This window comes from Trachypithecus francoisi, unplaced genomic scaffold (assembly GCF_009764315.1).
Source record: "Trachypithecus francoisi isolate TF-2019V2 unplaced genomic scaffold, Tfra_2.0 Lachesis_group18, whole genome shotgun sequence".
NCBI classification, from domain to species: Eukaryota; Metazoa; Chordata; class Mammalia; order Primates; family Cercopithecidae; genus Trachypithecus; species Trachypithecus francoisi.
Genome location: NW_022681463.1, coordinates 65,096,687 through 65,109,980, shown reverse-complemented (window position 1 = coordinate 65,109,980; position 13,294 = coordinate 65,096,687). Strand labels below are relative to the sequence as shown.

General features: G+C 42.3%; 1 protein-coding gene across 1 annotated transcript in view; it reads right to left on the bottom strand.

Annotated features, from left to right (window-relative positions):
- NEK5 (NIMA related kinase 5) overlaps positions 1-13,294 on the bottom strand; it is a 97,605-nt gene that overhangs the window by 19,318 nt on the left and 64,993 nt on the right. Inside the window, exon 22 of the mRNA XM_033177640.1 lies at positions 468-585. Within this exon, the coding sequence (XP_033033531.1) occupies positions 468-585 (118 nt within the window). The remainder of the gene's footprint in view (positions 1-467; positions 586-13,294) is intronic.

The window sequence follows — 13,294 nt, the reverse complement described above, 5'->3', positions numbered from 1 at the left end:
ATAAAATACACTAACACTAATGATAGCTGATGAGCTAAAAAGAAAAAATTGCAAAAAAATCTCATAACGTTTTAAGAAAGTTTACAAACTTGTCTTGGGCCACATTCAAAGCTGTCCTGGGCTGTGGCTTGGACAACCTTGATATACAGTGTATGATGAGGAACGGGCAACAATAGTTAAGATAATTTTGAAGAAAAAGCTGTGAAGACTAGCACAAGGTGTGAGGACTAGCCCCACCAGGTATCAGGAGGTACGATGGAAGCCACGGAAGTTAAGACAGAATATCACCAGTGCCAATGTAGAAAATGATGCTGTTGGAGAAGAATGGGGAGCCCAGAACCAAACCCGTGCATTGTAAAACTTGATCTTTGTAGCTAGGTCACAGTTGGCTATTTTGAATGTCTCAGCAGCAGCATTTTCACTTTGTTCCAGTGCTTGACTTAGGTATGGGTAAATGATCTACTTACGTATCATCATCATCAGATCTTGGTTTTAGTTGTTCTGCATCTACTTCAATGCCAGAGACCATTTCTACCTTCCCTTCATCTTCTTCTTTGGGTAGACATTGTTTTAATGTTCCCATTGCTAAAGAAATGACAGAGAAAGATATGAAAACATCCCAGCCTATATACCCAATGAGGGGCATATACCAAAAACCTGATAGTGAACATCAATATAATGGTAAACTTTTTAGCCATTGCCATCAAAACAGAGAATAAGAAAGGGATGATAACACAAGCAGATAAGAAAAAGTGACAGGAATAAGGGTCAGATAGGAAGAGATAAAACACGTCCACTTTTGGGGTAGATAATTTCACTGTATTAGAAAAATTTTAAAAATCTTTGTGTTAAAAAAAGATTTACCGCAGTTAAACCACTCTTATTATCCACTGTTTCTATAATCTGAGTATCCCACCATGGTTAGGCTTCATCGTGAATGCCTGTAGGGAAAACCCAAAGCACACACACACCTTCATCTTTTTGTTTCGTTTTGTTTTGTATTGCAGGGTTTTTTTTTGTTGTTTCTTTTTTTTACTTAAAATGTGCTTTTCTTTCTCTCTTGGGAAAAGGACTAGACTGAAGATAGTACAATATTTCATTTCTTTTTTTTTTTTGAGACAGAGTCTCACTCTGTCACCCAGGCTGGAGTGCAGTGGTGTGATCGGCTCACTGCAACCTCCGCCTCCCTGGTTCAAGCCATTCTCCTGCCTAAGCCTCCTGAGTAGCTGGGATTACAGGCACATGCCACCACGCCCAGCTAATTTTGGTATTTTTAGTAGAGATGGGGTTTCACCATGTTGGTGAGGCTGATTAATATTTCTTTATAGGCCGGGCGTGGTGGCTCAAGCCTGTAATCCCAGCACTTTGGGAGGCCGAGACGGGCGGATCACGAGGTCAGGAGATCGAGACCATCCTGGCTAACCTGGTGAAACCCTGTCTCTACTAAAAAATACAAAAAACTAGCCGGGCAAGGTGGCGGATGCCTGCAGTCCCAGCTACTCGGGAGGCTGAGGCAGGAGAATGGCATAAACCCGGGAGGCAGAGCTTACAGTGAGCTGAGATCCGGCCACTGCACTCCAGCCTGGGCGACAGAGCGAGACTCCGTCTCAAAAAAAAAAAAAAAAAAATTTCTTTATAGCAATGCAGCACCCCCTCAACTACTCTAAGATTCTACGATTGTAAGATGTGCTTTTATTTCATATGTCAATCACAAATAAAATGTTCCCAATGAAATAACATGTTTTCTTAGCCTTTAGAATTTATATTCCCTAAATATAAATCATTGATTTATATTTTATGAATATAAATTAGTATAATGCTTTTAGATTCTTCTCAGTATACATTCTTAATCCTATATCACTCTTGCACATTTATAAGAAAAATGTAAGTGAAATAAACTGGATACAATATAACAAAAATTCTTCAATCCAGTCTAACTCCTCCTATGAATTACTTTTTTTGGACATATCAAACTTTTTTGGATCCTGATTCCAACAAAAACACCATAATGAATGTCAGGCCTCTGAGCCCAAGCCAAGCCATCGCATCCCCTGTGACTTGCACGTATAGGCCCAGATGGCCTGAAGTAACTGAAGAATCACAAAAGACGTGCGAATGCCCTGCCCCGCCTTAACTGATGACATTCCACCACAAAAGAAGTGAAAATGGCCGGTCCTTGCCTTAAGTGATAACATTATCTTGTGAAATTCCTTTTCCTGGCTCATCCTGGCTCAAAAAGCGCCCCTACTGAGCACCTTGTGACCCCCACTCCTGCCCGCCAGAGAACAACCCCCCTTTAACTGTAATTTTCCTTTACCTACCCAAATCCTATAAAACGGCCCCACCTTTATCTCCTGTTGCTGACTCTCTTTTCGGACTCAGCCCGCCTGCACCAAGATGAAATAAACAGCCATGTTGCTCACACAAAGCCTGTTTGGTGATCTCTTCACATGGACGTGCATGACAATGAAACAATTCATGAGACAATCAGGGACTCCTGAATTACTTTTTGAGTCCCTGATGTCCATTTTATTATTTTTTTATTTTTTATTTTTATTTTTTTTTGAGACGGAGTCTCGCTCTATCGTCTAGGCTGGAGTGCAGTGGCCGGATCTCAGCTCACTGCAAGCTCCGCCTCCCGGGTTTACGCCATTCTCCTGCCTCAGCCTCCGGAGTAGCTGGGACTACAGGCGCCCACCACCTCACCTGGCTAGTTTTTTGTATTTTTTAGTAGAGACAGGGTTTCACCATGTTAGCCAGGATGGTCTCGATCTCCTGACCTCGTGATCCATTTTAAATTTAAATTTTATTTTTTCTGTATCTGAACTGTTTTCACTCACAACACTTCTGACACTAAATATGTACACATTTTTTTTCACCATGATACAAGAGATAAAAAGAAATTATTTAGACTCATAGTAAGGGCAACAGAGTCCTCAGCGGAATGTCTCTTTTAACAAATAGCAGCCCCCAAATCATTTCTTCTCTAACAAAGAGCAGCCTGAAAAACTGAGCTGCAGACATGGATAAGCCAGCTGGAAGTTTGCACAGGTGAATGCTGGCAGTTGTGCCAATGGAAAAGGGCTACCTTAAAGCCAGATATGTTCAACATGGAGGCTCCATCATCCCTTTTCTTTGTCACCACATGTACAGTGAAAAACCAGGCAACATGGTACCAACCAGGTAGAGAATCCATCTGCATAATAAAAGATTAGGGTGGGGTGGCCAGCTTCTTCAAGTGCTATGCAAATGGCACACCTGGTTCAACTAATCTTTCATGCCCTACGTAAATCAGACGCCGCCCCCTGACGCTCATCTATAAAAATACATTTCGCTGTGGAAGCAGCAAGCCATGTTCTCCAGGACCCCTCTCTGTAGCAGAGAGCTTTTCTCTTTCGTTTGAGGGAAGAGAGAGACTCTCTCATATTGTTTTATATTATTTTATACTCAGAAAAGGAAAGAGAAGCAAAACTAAAGGCAGGTAGCTTGGGTAGTTTGGGTTCCTAGCCCAACGCCTAGGAACCAGACCTGAAACCAGGCCTGGGCCTGCCTAACCTAAGCCTGGTAGTTAAAATTCAACCCCTGACCTAGCAACTGATGTTATCTATAGATTCCAGACATTGTATGGAAAGACATTGTGAAACCTCCCGTTCTGTTCTGTTTCACTCTGACCACCGGTGCTTGCAGCCCCTGTCATGTACCCCCTGGCTTGCTCAATCGATCACGACCCTCTCACGTGGACCCCCTTAGAGTTGTGAGCCCTTAAAAGGGACAGAAGTTGAGCACCTGAAGAGCTCAGATATTAAGACGCTAGCCTGCTGATGCTCCCAGCTGATTAAAGCCACTCCCTTCACTATCTCGGTGTCTGAGGGGTTTTGTCTGTGGCTCATCCTGCCACACTTTCACCTAGTAAACTTCTGCTTTTAACCTCACTGTGGGGTCTGTCCATGTCCTAGTTTTCCATGGCCGTGAGACAATGAATCTCGGGTATTTACCCTAGACAACAGTGCTGCTTCACCCACATCAACCAATTCTCTGACACCAACTGGGTGTCCTACAATTCAATTCAATTCCAGCACTAACTACCCAGAACTCCAAGGGTTAAAGGTTAAAGAAGGGATCAGTCTCAGAAGACTGCTCTCACTTCAGAGGCCAGTCTCAAGTAGCAAGTCTCGAAGTTACCCACACTTCTGTCTTCATTGGCTACATGGTCGGGGATTTCCACAACTCCTCCTCAGGTTAACAGTCTACTAGGATGGTTTACAGAACCCTGGAAAATACTATCACTGGTTTATTATTAAAATACAAATGAAAAGCCAGATGGAAAAGTACATTGGGCAAAGGGTCCAAAGCACAGGGGCTTCTGTCCCTGTGGAGTTTGTGGTACACCACCTTCCCACCACATGATGTGCACACCAACCCAGAAGCTCTCCAAACTTTGCCATATAGGGGTTTTCATAGAAGTTTCATTACCTGGGAGTGATTGGTCAAATCATTGGCCATTGGTGATTGAACTCAGTCTCCAGCCCCTCTGTCCCCCTGGAGATAGGGGGAAGGAGGCTGAAAGTTCCAATCTTAATCCTGCCTTGGTCTTTCTGATAAACAGCCCCCATCCTGAAACTGTCAAGGGGCCCCCAACCACCAGTCATCCCATTGGCCTGCAAAAGACACTCTTACTACTTCAAGGATTCTAAGGGCTTTAGGAGCTGTATCCTAGGAAAAAGAAACAGAGACCAAATATGTATTCATCACATGATAAAAAACAGATAACACAAATTTACCCTCTACATTTTTTTTTTTTGAAACGGAGTCTCACTCCATTGCCCAGGCTGAAGTACAGTGGCGCAATCTTGGCTCACTGCAACCTCTACCTCTCAGGTTCAAGCGATCCTCCCACCTCAGCCTCCCAAGTAGCTGAAAGTACAGGTGCACACCACCATGCCCAGGTAATTTTTGTCTTTTATTAGAGACAGGGTTTCGCCATGTTGGCCAGGCTGGTCTCGAACTCCTGGTGATCGGACTGCCCTGGCGTCCCAAAGTGCTGGGATTACAGGCATAAGCCACCACGCCCAGCCTCTGCTTCCCTTTTAAATATAAATTCCAGTTTCAGATCACTTCTTTGCTTACACATATGAGCATAGGCTGTTAGAAGCAGCTAGGTCACATCTTGAACACTTTGCTGCTTAGAAATTTCTTCCACCAGATACCCTAAATCATCTCTCTCAATTTAACAGTTCCACAAATCCCTAGGGAAAGGGCACTGTCCAACCTCTTTGCTAAAGTATAACAAAAGTGATCTTTACTCCAGTTCCCAGTAAGTTCCTTATTTCCATCTGAGACCTCCTAAACCTGGACTTCATTGTCCATAACCCCATCAGTGTTTTGGTCACCATTTAACAAGTCTCTAGGAAGTTCCAAACTTTCCCTCATCTTCCTCTGTTCTTCTGAGCCCTCCAAACTGTTCCAACCTCCACCTGTTACCCAGTTCCAAAGCTGGTTCCACATTTCTGTATCAGGACGAGTGGCAGACAAAACTCCTCAGACACCCAGTTAAAGAAGGAAGGGGTTTATTCGGCCAGGGGCATCGGCAAGACTTCTGTCTCAAGAGCTGAGCTCCACGAGTGAGCAATTGCTGTCCCTTTTAAGGGCTCACAACTCTAAGGGGGTGCATGTGAGAGGGTCACGATTGATTGAGCAAGCAGGGGGTACGTGACTGGGGGCTGCATACACCAGTAATTAGATCAGAACAAAACAAGATAGGGATTTTCACAGTGCATTTCTATACAATGTCTGTAATCTATAGATAACAGAACCAATTAGGTCAGGGGTCGATCTCTAACTACCAGGCCCAGGGTGCGGTGCCAGGCTGTCTGCCTGTGGATTTCATTTCTGCCTTTTAGTTTTTACGTCTTCTTTCTTTGGAGGCAGAAATTGGGCATAAGACAATATGAGGGGTGGTCTCCTCCCTTATTTCCAGGTATCTTTATAGCAATGCCCCATTCTCAGTACCAATTTTCTGTATTAGTCCAATTTCAAACTGCTAAAGCTGGGTATTTTAAAGAGAAAATAGGTTTCATTGACTCTCAGTTCCACAGGCTGTACAGAAAGCATGATGCTGGCCATCTGCTCAGCTTCTGGGGAGGCCTCCAGAAACTTACAATCATGGCAGAAGGAAAAGGGGAAACAGGCATGTCTTACATGACCAGAACAAAAGGAAGGGGGTGGGGGATGCCACATACTTTTAAACAACCAGATCTCATGAGAACTTTATCATGAGAACAGCACTAGGGAGATGGTGCTAAACCATGAGAAACCACCCCCATGATCCAATCACCTCCCACCAGATCCCACCTCCAGCATTGGAGATTACATTTCAACATGAAATTTGGATGGGGACACAGATCCAAACCATATCAAAACCCTTATACACTATGCATAGGAATGTAAATTAGTATAACTGCTATGGAGAACAGTTTGGAGGTTCCCAAACAAACTAAAAATAGAGCTACCATATGATTCAGCAGAGCCACTGATGGCTATATACTCAAAAGAAAGGAAAGCAGTATATCAAAGAGGTAGCTGCACTCCTATGTTTGTTGCAGCACTGTTTATAATAGCTAAGATTTTAAAGCAACCTAAGTGTCCATCAACAGATGAATGGATAAAGAAAATGTGGTGCATATACACAGTGGAGTTCTATTCGGCCATAAAAAAGAATGAGATCCAGTCATTTGCAACAACATGGATGGAACTGGAGATCACTGTATTAAGTGAAATAAGCCAGGCACAGAAAGACATACATCACATGTTCCCACTTATTTGTGGCACCTAAAAATCAAAACAATTGACCTCATGACATAGAGAGTAGAATAGTTACCAGAGGCTGGAAAGAGTAGTGGGGGAATAGGGGAGAGGTAAGGATGGTTAATGGGTACAAAATAGAATAAATTAGACCTACTATTTGCTATCACAAAAGGGTGACTATAGTCAATTAAAACTTAACTGTATATTTTAAAGTAACTTAAAGAGTACAACTGGATTGTCTGCAACTCAATGGATAAATTCTTGAGGGATAGATTCCTCATTCTTCATGATGTGCTTATTTCATATTGCATGCCTGTATAAAATGTCCCATGTACCCCATAAATATATACACCTACTATGTACCCACAAAATTTTTTAAAAAATAAAAAGTTCTATCAGGTGCTTCAGGTGAGTTCTCCTGAATTCAGCCCTCCTACTCTGGTTGAAAGCCTAAACTTTATTTTGGATACTTTTCAAATTCTCTCTTAGTGAGGGCTTTGGTCTCGTCTTTGGGCAGGAAATTCGGATAAAGAGCTCTGCAGAAAATTGCCTTTTTTCTTCCTCTATTTCACAGCAGAAGGTTGGGGTCAAGGTTTTTCATCTCTGCCTCAAGAGAGAAAGTTTGAATCAAAGGATTGGCAGTGTGGCACCAGTGGTCTCTTTTTACATAGCGTGCTTTTAAGATTGCAGCTGTTTTCTATTGTTTGAGATTGTGGGTTGGTTTTTCATTTGTGACCAATTCCAGTTAGTAAAACACCAGCTGGACTTATGTATAACATTTATGGGGTGTCCTCTTGTAAATATCTAGGAAACAGAACTCACCTCACCCAGGATGGTCAAAAGCAGCAGTAGCCAAAATGAGATCCTTTCAAATGTCTAAATTAATTCATTCTGTGTGCACAATCGGGGGAAAAAAAAGAGCTAGTTTCAGAACTAGACAAACTGAATGGGACACCTATTTTATTTTTGTCCTGGTTGAAATCCAGTAAGAGATTTGGAAAGTTTTGTTTTTATTTGTTTGGTTGGTTGGGTTGCTTTTTTTTTTTTTTTTTGAGATGGAGTCTCGCTCTGTCACCCAGACTGGAGTGCAGTGGCACTATCTCGGCTCACTGCAACCTCTGTCTCCCAGGTTCAAGCGATTCTCCTGCCTCAGCCTCCTGAGTAGCTGGGATTACAAGCATGTGCCACTACGCCCGGCTAATTTTTATATTTTTAGTAGAGATGGAGTTTTACCATGTTGGTCAGGCTGGTCTCGAACTCCTGACCTCCTGATCCGCCCGCCTCGGCCTCCCAAAGTGCTGGGATTACAGAGGTGTGTCACCGTGCCTGGCCCTAGTGTTCGTTTTTTAATCATATCACAAAGAATTATAAGACAGAGGCTTTTTTTTTTTTTTTTTGAACTCTGTGGTCAGAAGGCGGGTTAATTAAAAGTTTAATATTTAGGCTATAAACATTTTTTAAAGGCCTTTTCTGCTTTTTCTTCTTTTGGATGCTGTTTCCAGAAATTTCTTTTTCAGTTGCTTCCTATCTTTTTGGCATGACTTCTACTGAGAAAAATGTACAACTTCTCATTGGCCTTTTAGGTACCTTAAAAACCTCCCCAAATTGACTCCTGTACAACTTGTTCTACTATTTCCTTCCACTTCTGGCTCCTCCTTCCTTTTGCCATTTCCAATAACACGTGGAGGAATCTGCAGGAGACGTCTAATGACTCTAAGATCCCCCAAGGAATGCAGAAAAGGTGCCACTCATCCCTCCTTAGGTTGGTCTGTTTTCCTAGTGGAGTACAAAGAGTCACGGGCAGGTTCCTCTCAGATCTAAAGCTCTACTGTCTTTTGCAGTAAGTTACTTGATCAATCTGACTTTGGGGTACCAGAGATTACATTGTACTATGAGAGAGAACTGATTTTTGTGTGTGCAATGGCTGACAAGTCACTGATAAAAGCTGTCGTTTTTGGAAGTGGCTGAGAGCGGCTGCAGTTGTGAAAGGAAAATAAATCTCGGGACCGATTTATCACTAAGGCAAGAGAAAAGTTAAAGACTACGTCAGGCAAACTTGCCTCTGATCTTATTCCTAATTAAGATAGCTACAATCATGATAAAGCTACATACCTCCCTCACAATTTGCCCACAAGGAAGTTCCTTGTAGGCCTCAGGATCTTTACCCTAAAACTGTTCTGTTGAATTTCACCCTGGCAATGTAAACTGATAGCTGATTCCCACAGGTGCAGGACAGAAAGTCATCCCTCTGCTCACCTGAGACAAATGCATATCTGATTGCTTCTGCCCTATTGTTTATGTAAAAATGCAGATTCACTGAGCCAGACTAAATTGTGTATTCAGTGACAGGCTGATCAAGGACTCAAAAGAATGCAAACTTTTGTCTCTTATCTACCTATGACCTGGAAGCCCTCCCCCCACCCCGCCCCCACCTTGCTTCAATTGCCCCTCTTTTCTGGACCAAACCAATGTACAATTTACACGTAGTAATTGATGTCTCATGTCTCGCTAAAATGTATAAAAGCAAACTGTACCCTGACCACCCTGGATACATGTCATCAGGACCTCCTGAGGCTGTGTCATGGATGCATCTGTAACTTTGGCAAAATAAACTTTCTAAATTGATTGAGACCTATCTCAGATATTCTGGGTACACACAGTGAATGGTTATTACTGGATGGGGCTACTTACTTCTGTGTGCATTTAGATTAAAAGACAGGTTTGAACACCTGGAGGTTATGGGAACACTCACCACCAAAGTATAAGACTCCTGTTGGGGACGGGCTGTTCACAGAGTAGCTTGACTGGCATTAGGTTACCCACCAGCCTCAGGGGAATGTATTTGCAGGAAGAAGCACAGTCTCCTGGTGTTTCCCTCTTTGTGGGGGACCCAGGATTCAATATAGAAGTGAGATCCTTGATTTTGAAAGATTTAGGTGCACTGCCTTCCAGTTTTGCCTGCTTTTCACTTATTAAATATTAGGCCCTGTTTTAAAACTCTTTGTAAAAAAAAAAAAGTATATCTATAAAGGAAATCTTCATTTGTAAGGCCTCCCCCTACCCCAAGCCACCAGAAATTTTTAAGATGGAAAAGGCATTGGTTTAAAGTTCACATAACAAACCTTACCTTTGTTCCAGACACCTTTCTTGGCAATCTTATCTTGACTAAACCTTGACTGTGCCCTTTTTTTGTCAGCAAATAATAGTGTTTAGATTTAAGTTCTGTGCCCTTAAAAGTCGTCCTTTCAGAAGTACAAATTGAGGGTTGGCTTGCTAACAATTGTTTAGGGCAATGGAACAGGTAATCAAGAGACTGATAGTCCAAAGGACGTGGTGGCTAAGGCCGGGTGCGGTGGCTCATGCCTGTAATCCCAGCACTTTGGGAGGCTGAGGCAGGTGGATCACTTGAGGTCAGGAGTTCGAAACCAGCCTGGCCAACATGGTGAAAGTGTGTACTAAAAATACAAAAATTAGCTGGGTGTAGTGGCACACGACTATAATCCCAGCTGCTCCAGAGGCTGAGGCAGGAAAATCGCTTGAACCTGGCAGGTAGAGGGTGCAGTGAGCCAAAACTCCAATCTGGATGACAAAGTGAGACTCTGTCTCAAAAAAAATAAAATAAAAAATAAAGTTGGAGGAAAAATTATTTGAAAACTGGCAAATGAAAGCCTTATGAAGCTATAAAATCTGCTTCCGCGTGTATGTTTATATGTATCATGTGTATGTGATTTTGTAACTGTGTGCCCTATTTTTAATTTTTTTCCTCCTGCAGCCCTCTGTATTAACTTTTTAGTAATGAAATAATAATCTTGACTTTCTTTCCACCAAGCACTCCCTTGCATTGCTGGCTTATCTAATTATGTTTGCTTAGAAGTTCCAGAGACTGAATCTTGAGACAATCCAGATGCCTATGAAATTCTACCCCACCAGGAGATTACAAGGCCGCAGCTAATTTACAGCCCAGACAAGCCTGAGATGGTACCAGCCCATTCACCAGATGGGGCAATAACTTGAGTCATTGGAACAAGTCTCGTAGACTTGCACCATCTCGCCCCACATGCCCTCCATACCAAACTTCCCCTTCTTAAGCCCTAGCATTTCGCCTGAGAATTCTGAAGTGGTTTTATTAAGGCAGGAGCCTGAACCATCTCCCCACTGCTAGCACTGAAAAATAAAGGCACTTTCCTTCTACTGCACCTTGTCCTTGTTATTCAATTTTGCAAGCGGAGGGCAGCTGAACCTGTGTTTGGTTGATATTTCACTACCAAAATATATGAAAGAGCTATAGTTAATTGGCTTAAAGAAAAAGTAGGTGCTTAAATGAAATATTTTATCAGAAAAGTAGAAATGAACTCAAATGCCTTTTAATTATTATAAATTGGGTAAATTTTTGGTAAATAAGACTACTTTATTGGTTTAATGAAAGCAGCAGTGTAATTTGATCAGCAAAACATCCATGTATTAACCTTAGGGCTTTTGCTTTGGTGGTGACTGCCTAACATTCACAAACCGTAGAAATGATTAATAAAGAAATAAGATGATGGCTAGATTTGTCCAATGTTTTCTGAAAATTTCCAAACATAGTTGTTAAGAAGGAATAAATAAATGTAACGAAATAAGAGGTTTTTGTTTGTTTGTTTAGAGTTGGAGTCTCACTCTGTCACACTAACTGGAGTGCAGTGGCATGATCATGGCTCACGGCAGCCTCGAACTCCTGGGCTCAAGTGATCCTCCTGCCTCAGCTTCCCAAAGGGCTGGGATTACAGGCATGAGCCTGGACAAGTAGAAGTTTTAATAATAATTAGATTTTATAATGTGTTTACTTAAAAAAGGTTTTTCAAATCCTTTTGGTAACTTTTTCTCCTCGAGTTTTGCTAAGCTAAGTTAAATCATAGGTATTCATTAACTATCTAGATCATCTCCAAATAACATATAATGCTGAGACATTAATGACTAATTATGAGTTTATAATCTTAAACTGTTGGCTTCGTACTTCAGAGAAACAAAGATATTTAGATGTGTTAGTAAAATGTCCTGTTCCACATAAAAAAATTCCATTAGAAAGCCTATTTCAAACTATTATAAAGTGTGTATTCATTAATTGTTGGGACTCAACTGACAGTTAAAAATTACTTTGTTTTTGTAGTGGTAATTAGCTTTGTAAACTTTTTTTTTTTTGAGACGAAATCTCACTCTTGTCCCCCAGGCTGAAGTGCAATGGCCGATCTCGGCTCACTGCAACTTCTGCCTCCCAGGTTCAAGCATTTCTCCTGCCTCAACCTCCCAAGTAGCTGGGATTACAGGCACCTGCCACCATGCCCAGCTAATTTTTGTATTTTTAGTAGAGACGGGGTTTCACCACGTTGGCCAGGCTGGTCTTGAACTCCTGACCTCAGGTGATCTGCCCGCCTCGGCCTCCCAAAGTGCTGGAATTATAGGCGTGAGCCACCATGCCTCGCCTAACTCTGTAAACATTTATCAGCCTCCAAGAGTATCTAGTACCTTAGTTTTTCTACTTGTTGCTCAACCCCACTTCACCACAATACCAGATCCCAGACCTCACACTCATGGAGATGCTCCTGGGATCCCTGCTTGCCTGCAGTAGCTTTTCTTGTAGCACTTCACACTTGAATACCTAATATAAGACCAAACCCTCATTATGATGTGATTTCCCTCAAACTTTATTTTTAGAGACAAGTTCTTGCTCTGTCAGCCAGGCTGAAGAGCAGTGATCATAGTTCACAGCATCCTCCAACTCCTAGCCTCAAGAGATCCTCCTGCCTCAGCCTCCCAAAGTCCTGGAATTATAGGTGTGAGCCATTACATCCAGGCCCCTCAAATTTTAGAAAATGATGGTTGGCTTCCCTTAAAGCAGCAGTTCCCAGCCTTTTTGGCACCAGGGACCAGTTTCATGGAAGACAATTTTTTGATGGGGGCAGGGAAGGGGGTGGTTTCGGATACCTTAGATCATCAGGCATTAGATTCTCATAAGGAGCACACAGCATAGATCTCTCACATGCACAGTTCACAATAGAGTTCAAGCACCTATAAGAACTGAATGCAGCTGCTGATCTGACAGGAGGCAGAGCTCAGGCAGTAATGTTCACCTGCCCGCCACTCACTTCCTGCTGTGTGGCCTGGTTCCTAACAGGCCACAGACTGGCACTGGTCTGCGGCCTGAGGGTTGGGGACTCCTGCCTTAAAGTAAACAAAAGCAGAATCTTGCTAAAAATTGGAGGAAAAAACAAATTATATTATGGTGTATTTTTATTGTCCATGGGATAGTCCACTGAATAGCTGTCAGAAATAAACTGACTCAGGTAGAGCAAAACAATACTAGATCATCAGCTCCAAAGCCACTAGCCCTATTTAAACCACAATGAGATACCATCTCACACCAGTTAGAATGGCAATCATTAAGAAGTCAGGAAACAACAGGTGTTGGAGAGGATGTGGAGAAATAGGAACACTTTTACACTGTTGGTGGGAT